This window comes from Orcinus orca, chromosome 13 (genome assembly GCF_937001465.1).
Source record: "Orcinus orca chromosome 13, mOrcOrc1.1, whole genome shotgun sequence".
Taxonomy (NCBI): Eukaryota; Metazoa; Chordata; class Mammalia; order Artiodactyla; family Delphinidae; genus Orcinus; species Orcinus orca.
The window spans coordinates 69,512,067-69,526,177 of record NC_064571.1 but is presented as its reverse complement, the minus strand read 5'-3'; the positions used below and the strand labels follow the sequence as shown (position 1 = coordinate 69,526,177).

At 48.2% G+C, this 14,111-nt stretch overlaps 1 protein-coding gene across 7 annotated transcripts in view; it reads left to right on the top strand.

Annotated features, from left to right (window-relative positions):
* The window catches only part of PLB1 (phospholipase B1), a 184,447-nt gene that overhangs the window by 79,621 nt on the left and 90,715 nt on the right, over positions 1 to 14,111 (top strand). For all 7 annotated transcript variants that reach the window (XM_049696313.1, XM_033425198.2, XM_033425196.2 and 4 more), the window contains 7 exons: positions 1,965 to 2,005; positions 2,586 to 2,629; positions 4,393 to 4,483; positions 4,819 to 4,870; positions 6,576 to 6,662; positions 13,106 to 13,168; positions 13,956 to 14,035. In XM_049696313.1, coding sequence (XP_049552270.1) covers positions 1,965 to 2,005; positions 2,586 to 2,629; positions 4,393 to 4,483; positions 4,819 to 4,870; positions 6,576 to 6,662; positions 13,106 to 13,168; positions 13,956 to 14,035 — 458 coding nt within the window. The remainder of the gene's footprint in view (positions 1 to 1,964; positions 2,006 to 2,585; positions 2,630 to 4,392; positions 4,484 to 4,818; positions 4,871 to 6,575; positions 6,663 to 13,105; positions 13,169 to 13,955; positions 14,036 to 14,111) is intronic.

The following is a 14,111-nucleotide window of genomic DNA, read 5'->3' as shown; positions in this document are numbered from 1 at the left end:
GTCACTCAGCTCACCCTTTCTCCTCCTGGGAGCCCGAGGCCCAGGGCGCTGGGAGACGGTTTCAGTCCATGACGGTCTCCTGGCCCCAGAATCATTATCATCACGCTGACGGGCACCTCAACCTTCAGGGTGAGCCCTGAATGCACAGTTCTTAGGAGGCTACCTTCCTCTGTCTGCCCTGAGAGTCAGCTGTCATGAGCTTAGCCTGGTTTATAAAAGACATCAGACCAGGGAAAAATAATGGAAGACAGTGAAATGAAAAAGACGGAAGTCTGTAAGGCCCATGCTTTTGCTTCGAGTTCCTGAGGCTTTGTGTCGCCAAGGCCGATCGCTTACTTGTATCCATGACTAGCACTTGTTTGTCTCATTGCTGTGGACTTCCTTTTCCTCACAGAACGTTAAAGATCAGATTCATCAAAATTATTTTCAAACTAACACTTGTGATACATGTTCAGTATAAGAAGAAAATCAAAGCACATGTAGATAGTATAAAATATGGAAGATCTCATTCACATCTCCTATTCTCTTGCCTCAACACACACACACACATACTCTCCAACATATAGGGTGAGAGAGAGAGAGAGAGAGAGAGTGTGTGTGTGTGTGTGTGTGTAACCTAAATAGGGTTATACTGCAATATACTAGCTGTGACTTTTTTTCCCCCTTAACTAAGAGTCACAGACATTTTCCACGTCAGAGAGGTTATAATCCACTATATCAAATTCCATGAAGCCAGGGCTTGTGTCTCACTTACTTGTGTGTCTCCAGTACAGGCAGCCAATGAACAGTGTGGGGAGAAAATGGCGGCAGTGGGCAAAATGGTGGCATGGGAGTTTGCAGGGTTTGTCCCAGCCTTCCCTCTGTGACTCCCCCTGAGCTCTCCCCCACTCTCTCCACCTTGTTCCTCCTGTTCTCTCCTTTCCTTCCCCTCACCACCCCCATCCAGCTTTCCTGAGGGAAACCTCTGCTGTCAATCAGGTCCCGTTCGGTTGGGCACAGGCTATCCCCCTTGCCTCGGCCCTGGAGGCTAGCCTCCCTCAGGACTTCTCCTGTCTGGCATCCTTATGCTCCCTGACTTGCATCTGTGTGTGATTTTCTGTTTAATGTGTTACCTTTCCCTGGAAATTTTCCTTTCAAGCTCCCTCTTATTGAGAAGTAGAGAGGACTCCATCCCAGGTAGAGGAAGGTCATGGTCAGCCTGCCCTCCCAAGATGACCCCAGAAGTGTGGCCCAGTTCTACAGACTGAATGGCTGTCGTTGGAGCTGGGTTGTTAAGGACAGGCAGGTCCTTTGAAGGGAAGCAACAGCAGGCTGGGTGTAGGTAGTGTGGGTACAGCATCACCTGTCAGCACCACAGACACTGTCTTCTAGGAGTTCTGAGAGAGAAAATTGGTGTCAGAACCTGTGAAAATAATACTACTGACAACAGCTAATATGTCCTGGGCACTTTCTATGTACTGGGCACAATCCCAAGCATCTAAAATTAGTATCGAGCAAGTATATATTGAGTACTTACGATGTGTCAGGCACTGTTCTAGGTCCAAGGAATATAATCAAGGACAAAACAGACACAAATTCCTGCCCTCATGGCGCTTACGTTCTAGGCAAGGGAGACAAACAATACACAAATACATTTTAGATTGTGGAAGATCACAATAAAACAATCTATTTTGTTTCTATGTGGGATGTTAATATTCTACAGTGATGCATTTAAGTCTAGGCTCTCTCACCCAGTTTTCTATTCTGAAGAAAATGTTTATACCTTTTATTGCTCTGAGTTTGAACCAACAAGCTTTGGAGAAAACCTAACCTTCTTTCTTCCCTCCCTGAAAAACAAACATGGGTGGGTTTGGCCTTTTTCTGGATCCACGGGTTCCCTTTTGTTGGTGGGAGGGGGTGTCCTCCCCAGGACAGGATCTGCAGCCATCCCTGGCTGGACTGCTCACACCTTGCATCTTTTCCAGCCTCCAGACTCAGGGACGGATGACCTGGAGAAGCAAGAATGGTAATTGTCCTGGAACCACAGAGCAACAGAGTTGAGAGGAGCCTCAGAGCTGATCCGCTCTCATCTCCCTGCTTCATTGGCAGGGAAACCCGAGGGCCAGGGAGGAGACACCTGCTCCAGTCTCGCTTAGGATCAGGCGGCAGAGTGGGGACCAGATGCAGCCTCCTGCCTCTGTGGCCAACACTCCCCATGCCCGGGAATCCCCCGAATAAGGGGAATAAGGGAGGAAAAGTGGGAAAGGCCGAATGTGGGATTCTTGCTTCCTTCCTCCAGTCTCCTTGCTCTGCCCTGGAGGAAGCTAGCAGGGTTGGACCAGGGTCAGCCTCGTTCAACACGGGGTCTGCATCCTCTTCCAACTTTGGACCAGACTAACGGGGGTGGGAAGGAGGGTCCAGACCTGCTCACCCCCTTTTGGTGAGTCCATTGCCATCTGAGGTGTGTCTCTGTCTCCAGGAAGGATAAACCAGAACCTGGGCAATGCTAAGCTGGCGCTGGTTATGAAGGAGACCACAGCAGTTGGGGGCAAGGTTGGCAGGCGACAAATGCGGTCTGAGGCTTACGTGCTTGCTTCTGCTTGCAGGACTGAAAGCGAGGGACCGCAGGCGTGCATGGGAGTGGTGACCGGTGAGTTCTGTGTTTTCATGGCCAGAATCCAGATTGTCCCTGTCCCTCCCGACACAGCAGCATTTCGGTTAGTGAAGAGGATGTACCCTATTGGCCACCTCGGGGCAGAGCCTGAGGAAAGGGGGAGGCAATCTGAGAGGACAGATAGGGAGCTAGGGTATGAAAAGACACATTCCCTGAAAGGAGGGCATGAGAAACGTGTCTGAGAGTCCCTGAGCAAAGAGACTCCAGGAGACATTGGGTTAAGCTTCGGAGACATGGGAAAGGGGTCAGGGGGTGGCTGGACCAGAGTCCTGAGGCTCCTTCTCCCCCGGGACCCCAGGGCTGGACTTACAGCACTTCATTTGGGAACCTGTCCACCATTCACTGCCTCCACCCCCTATCCCCCCATCACACCAAGGAGAAGACCCATCTCTAATTTTCAGTTTATTTCATTTTGTAGTAATTCCCTTCCTTACAAAATAAATATCTCAGTTGGATTCAGGGAAATGAAATGAGAAGAATGAAAACCAACTGTAATCCTGCTATCTAGACATAATCATTGTTAACATTTTGACCTTTTTATATATGAATGTGCCTAGGAATATGCTATCTCTAACCTGGTTTTTTTCACTTAACATCAGAGGTCCCTTGCAAGTAGATTAAGCCATCCTGGAACCCCTGAGTCCCTTAACGTCGGCTGAATTAGCCTGGTGGATAGAGTCACCTATGCTTGGTGCTCACAGGTTGAGAGCAGGGACACCACTTTTCACTCCATAATTAGAGTGAGGAGACTCGGGCAGCAATGCAGATGCTCTACTGAGCTGACACCGAGCAGAGCGTGAGGACGCGTGAGGTAGCTGGTATCCTGTCAGTTCAGCCAGTGAATTTCACCAAGGGCCTGGAATGACGAGGCTCCCTGCAAGGCTTGGGATAAATAAGGGACTCATCCTGCCTTCAGCCCTCACCATCCAGCAGGAGAGGCTGAGGCCTGCTATGCAGCCCTCCAGGATCTGATTGACAGGTGAGAGGGTACTGATGGCCCAGGTGGTGGGAGGGTCCCCATCTGCTGCCTGCACCGTGTCAGCTCCCTTCAAAGGCGGCCCCTCTAAAGCCGCCTCCTGGATTCCCGTCCCACAGAGCCCCAGGCACTCGCGGACGGGGGTAAAAAGCAAGGGGGACTGGGGCGGGGCAGTGCACCCTGCCTGCCGAGACACTCTCCCCACTCTGCCCTCTCCTCTCTGGGGAGCAAGACGCAGCCTAGCTGCTCCTGACAGCACTATTTTTAGCGGTCCTCTGGCTGTCAGCTCTGGGACGAGTTTTCTGCGTGTTCCCCGGAGATCTCCCACCCTGCTGTCGCTCTCAGGAGGAGGGAGGGTGGCGGAAGGCAGCCTGCCCGGGTCCCTGTCCCAGTACACTTTCCCGAACGAGTCAGTAGCACAGGACAGTGAAGAGCTTTGGTATCCGAGAGCTCAGGCTCAGATCCCAGCCGCCTCAGGCAGCCCTGAGACCTCGGGGAGCTAGCTTGGCTTCCCCCAGCCTCAGCATTCCTTCACACACACCTAAGTGCTTAGCGCTTGGCCTGGCCTAGCACCTGACCAGTGCTCTCTTTTTTCAGCTCCCTGTACTTCTAGGGCCCTGCTACGAGGTTGACCTCACAGCCCAAGGCAGGTCATGCTTCGGAACAGGGGCAGTGACCCTGGTACCTCACCCCAAAGGGGGTCACTCTTTACAGGTGACCTCCGCATGCCGAGACCACAGCCTCAAACCAGCTCTCTCTTTAGTCCTTTCAGATGTCATCAGACACTTCAATCCATCTGTCCTGAGGCCCATCTGCAGCCCTGGGAAGGGAGTGGTACCCCATAACGGTGCCGAGTAAGCTCTTTTTCTGACACTTTGCAGGGTTGTGCACTCCCGTCAGTCCTGGGTTTCTAGATGGGAGGATTTGGGGTGGCGGGCTGGAAGAGTCAGAGGCTTAAAACTAGAGATCTGTGTTAAAGCCGGAGCTTATCTCCTGCGCTGATTTTAGTCTGTTTGATGGGCCTAACTTAAAAAATCAGGTCAATGTCTGCCCTCCAGAGCCCAGGAGTGGTGTAGTGCAGCTTCCAACTCAGAGACTGGCCTGTGGGCTGAGGCAAGGGGGAAGCTTCCGGCCCTCAACAAAGTGGTATTTAACTGAGTTTTCTCTCTGCTTCCCTCCCTCTGTGCAGGGACTTGTGGATTCAGGCAAAAGAGCTGGTGAGGAACATGAAAGAGAACCAGGTAAGACTCCATCCGGCTCTGTTGGGGGCCATCTGTGTTTGCTGAGAGGCAATCAGGCAGCTGACGCCCCCGGGTTATCATGCCCTGAACTAGGCAACCAGTGTGGCCTGGGCCCTCCAAGACTGCCTTTCCCCTGGTGATTCTCTGGAGGCCAGCAAAATCCAGGGCTACTTCTCATGTTCCCAATGTGGTCCTGCCGAAAGTCAGCAGGTGGGCTAAGTAACTTCCTGCTCAGCAAGATGGTTGACAGCTTGGGTTCCAGAGGGAGACCAGTTTGAGTGGGAATCCTGAATTTCCACCTATTAGCTGTGTGACGTTGGGTAAGGCGCTTAACCTCTCTTAGCCTCGGTTTTCCCACTTAAGAAATGCGAGTAATAAAATGACCTGCAGCACAGGGCTTAGGGTGGATTCAATGAGGTGTTGGATGTGCCTGGCACACACAGAGGCAGTGCTCAGTGCAAGCCTGCAGCTGTCATGGTCACTGACGTGGCCACTGCTGTCGTTATTAATTACGATACCCATTTTAGTTCTTGGGTGGAGGTTTCTGTAACATATATGCTGGGGCCCTGGTCTCCACTCTTCTAGCAGTTCAGACACTCTTTACTCAGAAACTCACATATGGACTTGTAATTAGCTACCTCTAATCTTTTGTGCTCTCCTTATGAACAAGTATCAAATCAAGGCAAGCCTTGCTACCAGGCTGGCTCTAACCAGGGTCTCAGCCTGGACCCCTGGAACCAAGGGAAACCACTTTGAAGGCCAGTCACGCATTCATTAAAGAGTTCAGGTGTTCAAGCCAGGTCATTCCAGGTTATACAAGGACAGGGACAATTACAGGAGTGATGCTGTAAAACGTTGGTTTCCTCCTCCCAAGAGACTTCCTGAATTTCTGGAATGGTCGTAACATTCTGGAAAATGGCTAGGAGGTCTTGAATCCAATCCTGTCATTTTACAGATGAGGAAACTGAAGTCCCAAAAAGTCTTGTGACCCGTCCGAGTTCACTCAGCAGGTTAAAAGCTAAAATCTAAAGTGCCTCATTCTTATCCAATGCCCCTCAAGTACACCATGCTGCCTCTTAAAAAACAGAAGTTTATTTTTTGTTCCACGTAACCCGTGTTCATTAGAGAAAGATCAGAAAACACAAACAGAAGAATATTAAAATCATCCTTAAACATGATGCCCAGAGAGAATCACTGTTCCCAGCTTGGTGTACACTCCCTTCCACATTTTTTCCAAGCACGTTTATCTGTTTTTATAAAATAGGGACGTTACTAGATGTAGAGACTTTTTATAATCTGCTTTTCTCGGTATCCTATTTCCCACGACAATAATTACGTTTTCCAGCATCGTTTTAACAACTACATGGTGTTTTGTCTTATGAGCATTCCACAACTTACACAGCAGTCCTCTGTTTTAGACATTTACATTGTTTCCAATTTTTGACTCTTATGAACAAGGCTTGGATCGAATGGTAAGCCCTTTAAAAAAAAAAAAAGGTTTTGCTAAGTTTTGCCAAACTGCCTCGTAGAGCAGTTTATACCACTTTAAATTCCCACCATATACACCTCCTTTTGGGGGAAAAAACCCCATACATATGGTTTTATGGGGGTGGTGTATGAAATGGAAAGACACGCAAAGAAAGCAGTTCTCTTGGCTTCAGGTTTCACCACCGTCTCTTTTTGATGCTATTGTCCTCTCTTCCAGCAACTTGACTTTCAGAATGACTGGAAGCTCATCACCGTGTTCTTCAGTAACACTAGCCAGTGTCACCTGTGTCCCTCCGCCCAACAGGTAAACCACAGGCTGGGAGGCAGAGGGATTGCAGATGCTGGGGTGGGTGCAGAAGGAACTAAACCTGCCTGATTACATCTGGAAGGCTGGGCCTGATAGCACCTGTTTCAGAGTTAAGGCAGGCAGGCAGGTAGAGAGACAGACAGATATCTAAGGGCTCAAGGAAACATATTGAGGGAGAGGTATTTTTAACTTACCATCCTTACCATTCAGGAAAAGGAAACCATGGTATAGATAAGCTGAGTCAATGGTCATTCTGCACCTGAGGAAAATCCGCTTCCTAGTTCAAAAATCATTTTGCCTCTTTTAACTCTGATTTCATTTGAATGCTGAACTTAGGAAATAAAGCAGTACTTTTGATAACACCTCTTGAACTCTAGCTCACCGTGAACCCTAGTTTTAGTGGGAAGTTGTCTAGTTGTTTATTAGGTAGACTGTATCTTCCAGGCTCTTTGGCATTGCCAGGAATGAGATATGAAACATGTGACTTTTAAGATATTTAGGTGGGTGACTGACTATGACTTAAGTCTTTATTGACAAGTGTCCAGGTTAGGATCAACTGAAAGTGAGAGGGTGGCTTAGAGGCCTAGGCCATGGTGACGTAAATGGCATACAGGTGACCCTTCTGGAGCCTGAAGCCTCATTGCCACCCAGCTGGCCCTGCCACTTACGGCAGTTCAAACACCTGCCCACTGTCCTTTCAGCAGCCTTCCAGGGCCTCCACCAGGCCAGGCACAGGCAAGGGTGAAGTTTCTTGAGATGCTGTCCTCTCCTTTTCTGTGCCCTTCTCCCAAATACGTACTCTTGCCTTCCTCCAAATGCCCCATGACCCCTGCTCCACCACCAAAATCCCCTCCCTTTAGTGATGTTAGGCGCTGGGAGAATGCTGACAGAAGCCCACCTTCCCTAATCAGCTCTTGTTAAACAATATTCCTGCAGATCTCCTGGGTTTGTGGCATATAGATCTTGAAGCTTATTCTACTTCACCTCTGTTTTCTCCCATACCAAGGGAAATTTCCAAGCCCTGTTTATTCTCTGCACCACCCCCTGCACTTTGGCCATTTTGCACACCAACATTTACTCGTGAATTTACACATTCATGCATTGAAATGCTCAAACAAGCATTTAGGCTTTGCTGCATTCCTCTGTATATCCACGCAACCATCCATCCATCCATCCATAAGTTACCTATTCGTGCATCAATTCATTCTCTCTTCTTACATGCAGGCACACATTATTGTACTTATGATGAGTTTGTTCATGCTAGCATTTGTTTGATTTTTTAATATTTGAATGTATTCATTGATACTTACACTCATTCATGATTTCTTCCATGTATTTTATCTTGTGTTCGAGCATTCCTATGTGAATTCTTGCATACTTTCGTGTATTTATTCCTTCAGTACCTTACATGCATTCTTGAATACATGCATGATGTATTCCTGTGTGCGTGTCCATTTATGCACTATTTATTTTTATTAAATTTTAGTTACACAAGCAATGCACAGATGCTTTCTTTTAAAAAATGAAACATTATAGTTAAAGCTAAAATACCCTTTAGCCACCACCTCCAATCCTCTCTCTTTTTATTTCCAAACTTTTTGCATATTTGTAAATCCTAGTATTCCTTTATGTGTGTGTATATAAGAGAGAGATTTAACATAAATAGTATTATATCGTATGTACCACTGAACAGTTTTTTTCACTAATCGAGTGTTTTTGAGATCCAGTCATGTTGATACATATGGATTGAGTTTATTCCTGTAACTTGCTAAATAGTATCCCACTGTGTACATTTACTACATTTTATTTCACTATTTCTGTATTGATGGCCATTTAGGTGTTTCTAGTTTTCCACTAATATAAACAATCTTGTTCATTTACTTGAACGTGGTGGTTTTCTAAATACAGTGATTATATTTCATTGTATTCAATTACAGTGTAATTTATTATATTTCAGATTATAGATTGAAGTATATTAGTGGGTCAAAAATCAGTTTAAAAGATTACAACCAAAAATTATAAAAAAAGAAATAGACTAGGATCAACTATAAAATATTAGAGTTCATTGCATGTAGTAAGGTAAGTGTTGGTTCGTGATTATTTTTGCTTCATTTATATATAGATATGTGTGTACCGGGTTGTGGTGTGAAACATATCTCACACTGTGGGTCATGATCAAAGCAGTTTGAAGAAAGTGCCTTGAGTAGATTCGTAAACATAGAATTGCTGGTCATCAGATACATACACTTTAAGTCTTGAAGGGCTGCCTAATTGCCCTCCAAAGGAGCTGAACACCTTTATATTCTAATATCCTGGGACCAATCCCCACATATAAGGGGCTTTTCCACGCCACCAAGCAATTCTCAGACACCGGCTGGGTGTCCTACAATTCAGCTCAATTCTGACACGATCTGCCTGGAGACAGTATCAGATCCCACAGGTTAGGAGCTCAGTCCTGCAAGACTGTCCCCAGCCCCCATTTCAGAGGCCAATCCCAAGTCCAGGTTGTCACCTGAGCTTCTGCCCAACTGGCTATCAATTGGAGGTTCCAACAAGCCCCTCCTTGAGTTCAATTAATTTTCTAGAGTGGCTCACAGAACCCAGGGAGACATTTTACTCACTAGGTTCTTGGTTGATTATAAAAGGATATAATTCAGGAGCAGCCAGATGGAAGAAATGCATAGTGCAAGGTATGGGGAAAGAGCGAGAATCTTCCATGCTCTCTCCAGGTGGGCTGCTCTCCCAGCACCTGCAGGTGGTCACCAGCAGGGAAGCTCTCTGAACCCATCCTTTTGCGCTTTTTTGGAGCTTCGTTACATAGTCAGGATTGACTAAATCATTGGCCAACGGCAACTGATTCAACTTCCAGCCCCAGGTTGGGTGGCGGTCGTGGGCAGGGGGACTGACAATTCCAACTCTCTGATCCCAGGGTTGGTTCTCCTGGCAACCAGCCCCCATCCTTAGGTGTAGTCCCAAAGTCACCTCATTAACACAGCAAAATACACTTTGATGCTCTCATCACTTAGGAAATTCCAATGGTTTATGAGCTCTGTGCCGCAAAAGGGGACAAAAAACAAATATATACCTCGTATTACAAATGACAATATCACACATTCTCACCAGTGTCTGAGTGCACCCGTTCCCTACAACCTTTCCAACCCTTGTTGTTATCAAAGCCAATGATCTTTTGTCAGTATGTGAAATTCCCTCAGGATCTAGTCATGTTGACACATGTGGGTTAGGTTTATTCACACTTAAAACCGCACACTTTTAATTGGTTGTAAACATATGACAAAAGTAGCCATGCTCCACTCCTGATTTCTAAATGGCTGCATACCAGTGACTTAATCTCTGTAAATTGAACTCACTGAAGCGATGTTTACTATCATCCACTCGTATCCCCACTGTATTGCGTTTTTCCTTCCGTCTTGATTTTCCTTTTGCCCAAAGACCACCGAGGCTTTGGAGCCTAGAATAAATCCCACCTGCACTTCCATTTCCCCCAAAGGACATTGTGGCTCATGGTTCTGGCTCTCGACCTCCTTGGCCTGGGCTGGCTGGTTCCTCCCTTCACTCTTGCACTCTTGCTTCTGCAGCCCAGACCCAGCCCTCACCTCCTAGTCTCCCTGGTGACGCTTCTGGCCACAGCTAACCAGGATCCCCCATCTGAGAAGCTCTTACACAGCACTTCTGCATCCCCAAAGCACATCCCAGGCATGGCCTTTCCCTCAGGGGTTGCTCTGAAGAGTCCCAGGGGCTGCAGGAGGTGCTCTGAGACTGTGGGCTCCAGGCTTCCACCCGACCTCACAGAGCAGGTGCTCTGCCTTTAACTGTGGCATACATATGGCAGGTTTCCTGAAACAGTTCATGTGAGAAAAAGGTATTTTATTGTTAAGAAGAAATGTTAAACTCCGGTCCTGCCCTACTTAGGACCTGGAATTTTCCTCCCCTAAGAGACCTTTGGGCTCCTTTCATGGGGAATAGACAAGGGCTTGTGTCCACATGTGTTCTTTAGGGATTTCTTAAGACCAAAGCCATAAGAGATAAGACCAGGAACCATTCATTAGGCAGTGATGGTGCTTCTTCAGGGCTGCTATGGTGGATGCAGCAATTCAAAGGCAGGTGCTTCAGAGCTAACTAGTAACCTGGCTCATAGCAGTGACACAGGGATGCTTTTAGGGTCTGGACTCTTGCTTACTGCTCTCCAGTTAAAGTCTAGTTATATGGAGTAAGAACAAGATTGCAAGAAGAGAAAAAATAAAGGAAAAGAAAAACAAAAAGCCTAACACTGCAAAAATCGGTTACTGAATCAAGTTCCTTTGCCCCACGCATGACAGGCCACATGCTGGGACACTGAGGATTGCAGAAAGAAAGGATTTATTCACCAGGCAGCCAAGTGAGGAGATGCGAGAACAAATCTCAAATCCACCTCGGGATATTTATGGGATAAAGAAGCAGGGCAGTCCGAGGCATGGGGAATGTGGGGGATAGGTGATTGGAGAGAAGAAAAAGGTGAGGTAATCGTTCTGAGCAGGTGCAGCTAAGCTACATGCTTCTTCAAGGGGACACGTTCTTCTTCATGGGATACATGTTCAGAAAATGGTAGCATTAGCATGTTCTGAAGGTGGAGTTCTGGGCCCTCTGACATCAGAAGGTCACTGATGGGACACTCAACACATGCCCAGTTGGAGGCCTCAACCAGTCTTGTCCAGTTGGAGCTTGAGCCAGTGAACAGCTGACTCCAAGTTCCTGAAACACAACTAGGGCAAACATCTTATTTAGGCCATGGAATGCTTGGAGAACATGCAAGTTTTTATAAAAACAATTGAGGGAACTTGATCAGTGAAGGCAGGTTACAGTTCATTATTTATTAAGCAAGTTGTAGTTTAAGGTATCTAATGGATGACACTTGGTTTCAAAAATATACCCATTTATTCCTTGCAGATGCCTTTAGAAACAGGTGTCAACATTTTGGAGGACATGCTGGCAGTATGACTCAAGAAACCTAAAAGTGTTTGTGTCTTTTGACTGAATAATCTTACTTCTTGGAATAAATCCCAGATAAATAACTTGGTAGAAAAAGTTAAGTCTGGTTGCAGGCACATGTTTGATAACAGAGCATTCTTCTGATTCTGGGGGCAAAATATGGAAATGTGTAAGTTCTTTTGAAGAAATAAGCTTTTTCCTGACTTCGAGTTATGGAGGAGTTTATCACGTGTGACCTTCTAGGCAGGGGACATTTTATAGGAGCATCATGTCTTCCACTAAGGAACAGGGACAGTTGGTGCCCCAAGGACAACCATTCAATACCTGGAAAGCCTAGGTGGGCCCTGATTCACTCTGTAGCAGTGAATCAGCACCTTGACTAAGAGGTTTCTAAATCAGGGTTTGCAGTCTGAGGAGACGCATACAGGGATTCCCCGAGGAAAGAGGGATGCCCTGCATATGATACAGGCAGTGAGGACCTTTCTGGACCGAAGTTCCTATGACTCCCAAGAAGGGAAAGTGTGATGCTTAATGTCATGCTCAGGGAGAGAAGAAATGAGACAGGAGGCTTTGTTGCTGGCTACGGCAGCAGATTGGGCTGGACTGGCTTCCAGAGGACAGCCTGGCACCAAAGTGGGGACACAGGAGCGGGAGACCGCCCTCCACGCAGTCCCAGCCCGACTGATGAGCAGCTGTCTCCAGAGTCACCACCTGTGTCCCCCCCAGGAAACAGAACGGCTGCTAGGCCTGCTTTGTCTTCCTGTCTGAGCCAAGTCGCCTCAGGGAACAGCAGGTTTGCAAGCAGCTTAGGAATCTGTCGTGCTGCAAAGTTTATTTTTGTTTTGTTTTGTTTTTACACTGAAAAGGTAAACCCGGGTTGTTTTTTGAAGTGCTCTCATTTGTTTATTTTCATTACCTGCAAGGAATTGGGTGGGAAGAAGCTGTCTTTAAATACTCAGTGACAGGAGCCCTTTTCTTAGGGCAGATGTGGCAGGGAAAGGTCTGATAAGAGTGCCATGTGGAAGTTTTGAGGTTCATCTGGGTCCTTAAATCCAAGTGTTCCCCCTTTGGGCCTGATTTTCTTCAGGTCAAAGTGATTCCATCAGTCTGTGGGAATAAATCTGGTCTCATGTCCCTCATGTGAGCTTTAGAATTGCCTTGGCCTTGGGTTTGCCCTTCCCTGACACAGAACTTCTCATTTGGGAGAGTTTACTTTTTTCCTGGTGGGTGATGTGTTGGGGAAGTCAGAGAATGGACAAAAATCCCAGGAAGCTCTGGGAACTCTACACTTGTGTGTGGGAAACTGGGGTCTAGATGGGGCTTTTGTTACTATCATCTCTGTCGAGGGGGGATGGGGGGTTGGGGAGGGGAAGGGACAGGCCAGCGTGAGCCTGGGCCTCTCTGCCCCGTGTCCCCCGTCCCCACCCACACTCAGAACATTTCTCCTTCCACAGCAAAGACACATGACGAGCAGCATGGACCAGCTGACGAGAATGCTGGACTGCCTGCATCAGGAGGTGAGGTTGGCAGCTCCCTCAGCTTGGTGGGACCACGCGCCCGGAGCTCCCTCACGGGCACCTGCAGCAGCCAGGAGAAGCTGCCCTTCCGTGGGGTGGGGGGACAGGTTCTGGTTTCTTTCGAATGGCCTCCACCAGGACGGGAAAATGGACTCCCAGGAGGGAGACCAAGACCCCAGGGAAAGGGAAGGCTCTGGAGTGCTTTTGATGAAAACACGGGTCACAGATAGACCTCTTCACTCTTGCAAAGGATATTACTAAGAGCGCCCCCTGGGGGGGAGGGAGGATACAGCCCTGTTCCCCCCTGGGGTCTCTGTGACCCGCTCCTTCCTGAGGCCCGTTTCTGACTGTGTCTGGGGCAGTGATGGCCTGGAGCCTGCAGGGACCTTGAGAACTCTCAAGGCTTCCCTAAGTGATTAGTGTGAGCACTGCAGGTCCTGGAAATCCCAGGGGAGCTCTGGGTTCTCACCTTCCCCGCCTTTCCCTAGGGAGGAAGAGGGTCCCCAGTCCCATTACCACTGGGTCCTGCTGCCCTGTGTTGGGGAGGTGCCCTGCCCACCGTGAGGGGCGGTGAATGACCCATTTCTGGATGGCGCAGCCGACCGAGCTGACAGCTTTGAACTGACCCCAGCCAACCACGTCCCAGAGGGCCTGCCTGTTTAACCAAGGAGAGTCCCATCGTGCTCAACCAGACCCCAAACTAGGCTCAAACCAGGGGTTCCAGAGAGGCCGCAGGGCAGCGGCAGCGACTTTGCAAATGCTCATCTTGCCCCTCGTATCCCCCTAGGTCCCCAAAGCGTTTGTGAACCTGGTGGATCTCTCCGGGGTTCTGAGGGGCTCGCACTGGCATCAGGGGACTCCGCTCAGGTAAAAAGGGAAGTGAAAAGGGACCAGCATTTGTCGACTGGTGCCACGCGCCAGGCACCGCGTGGGGCACTTCACG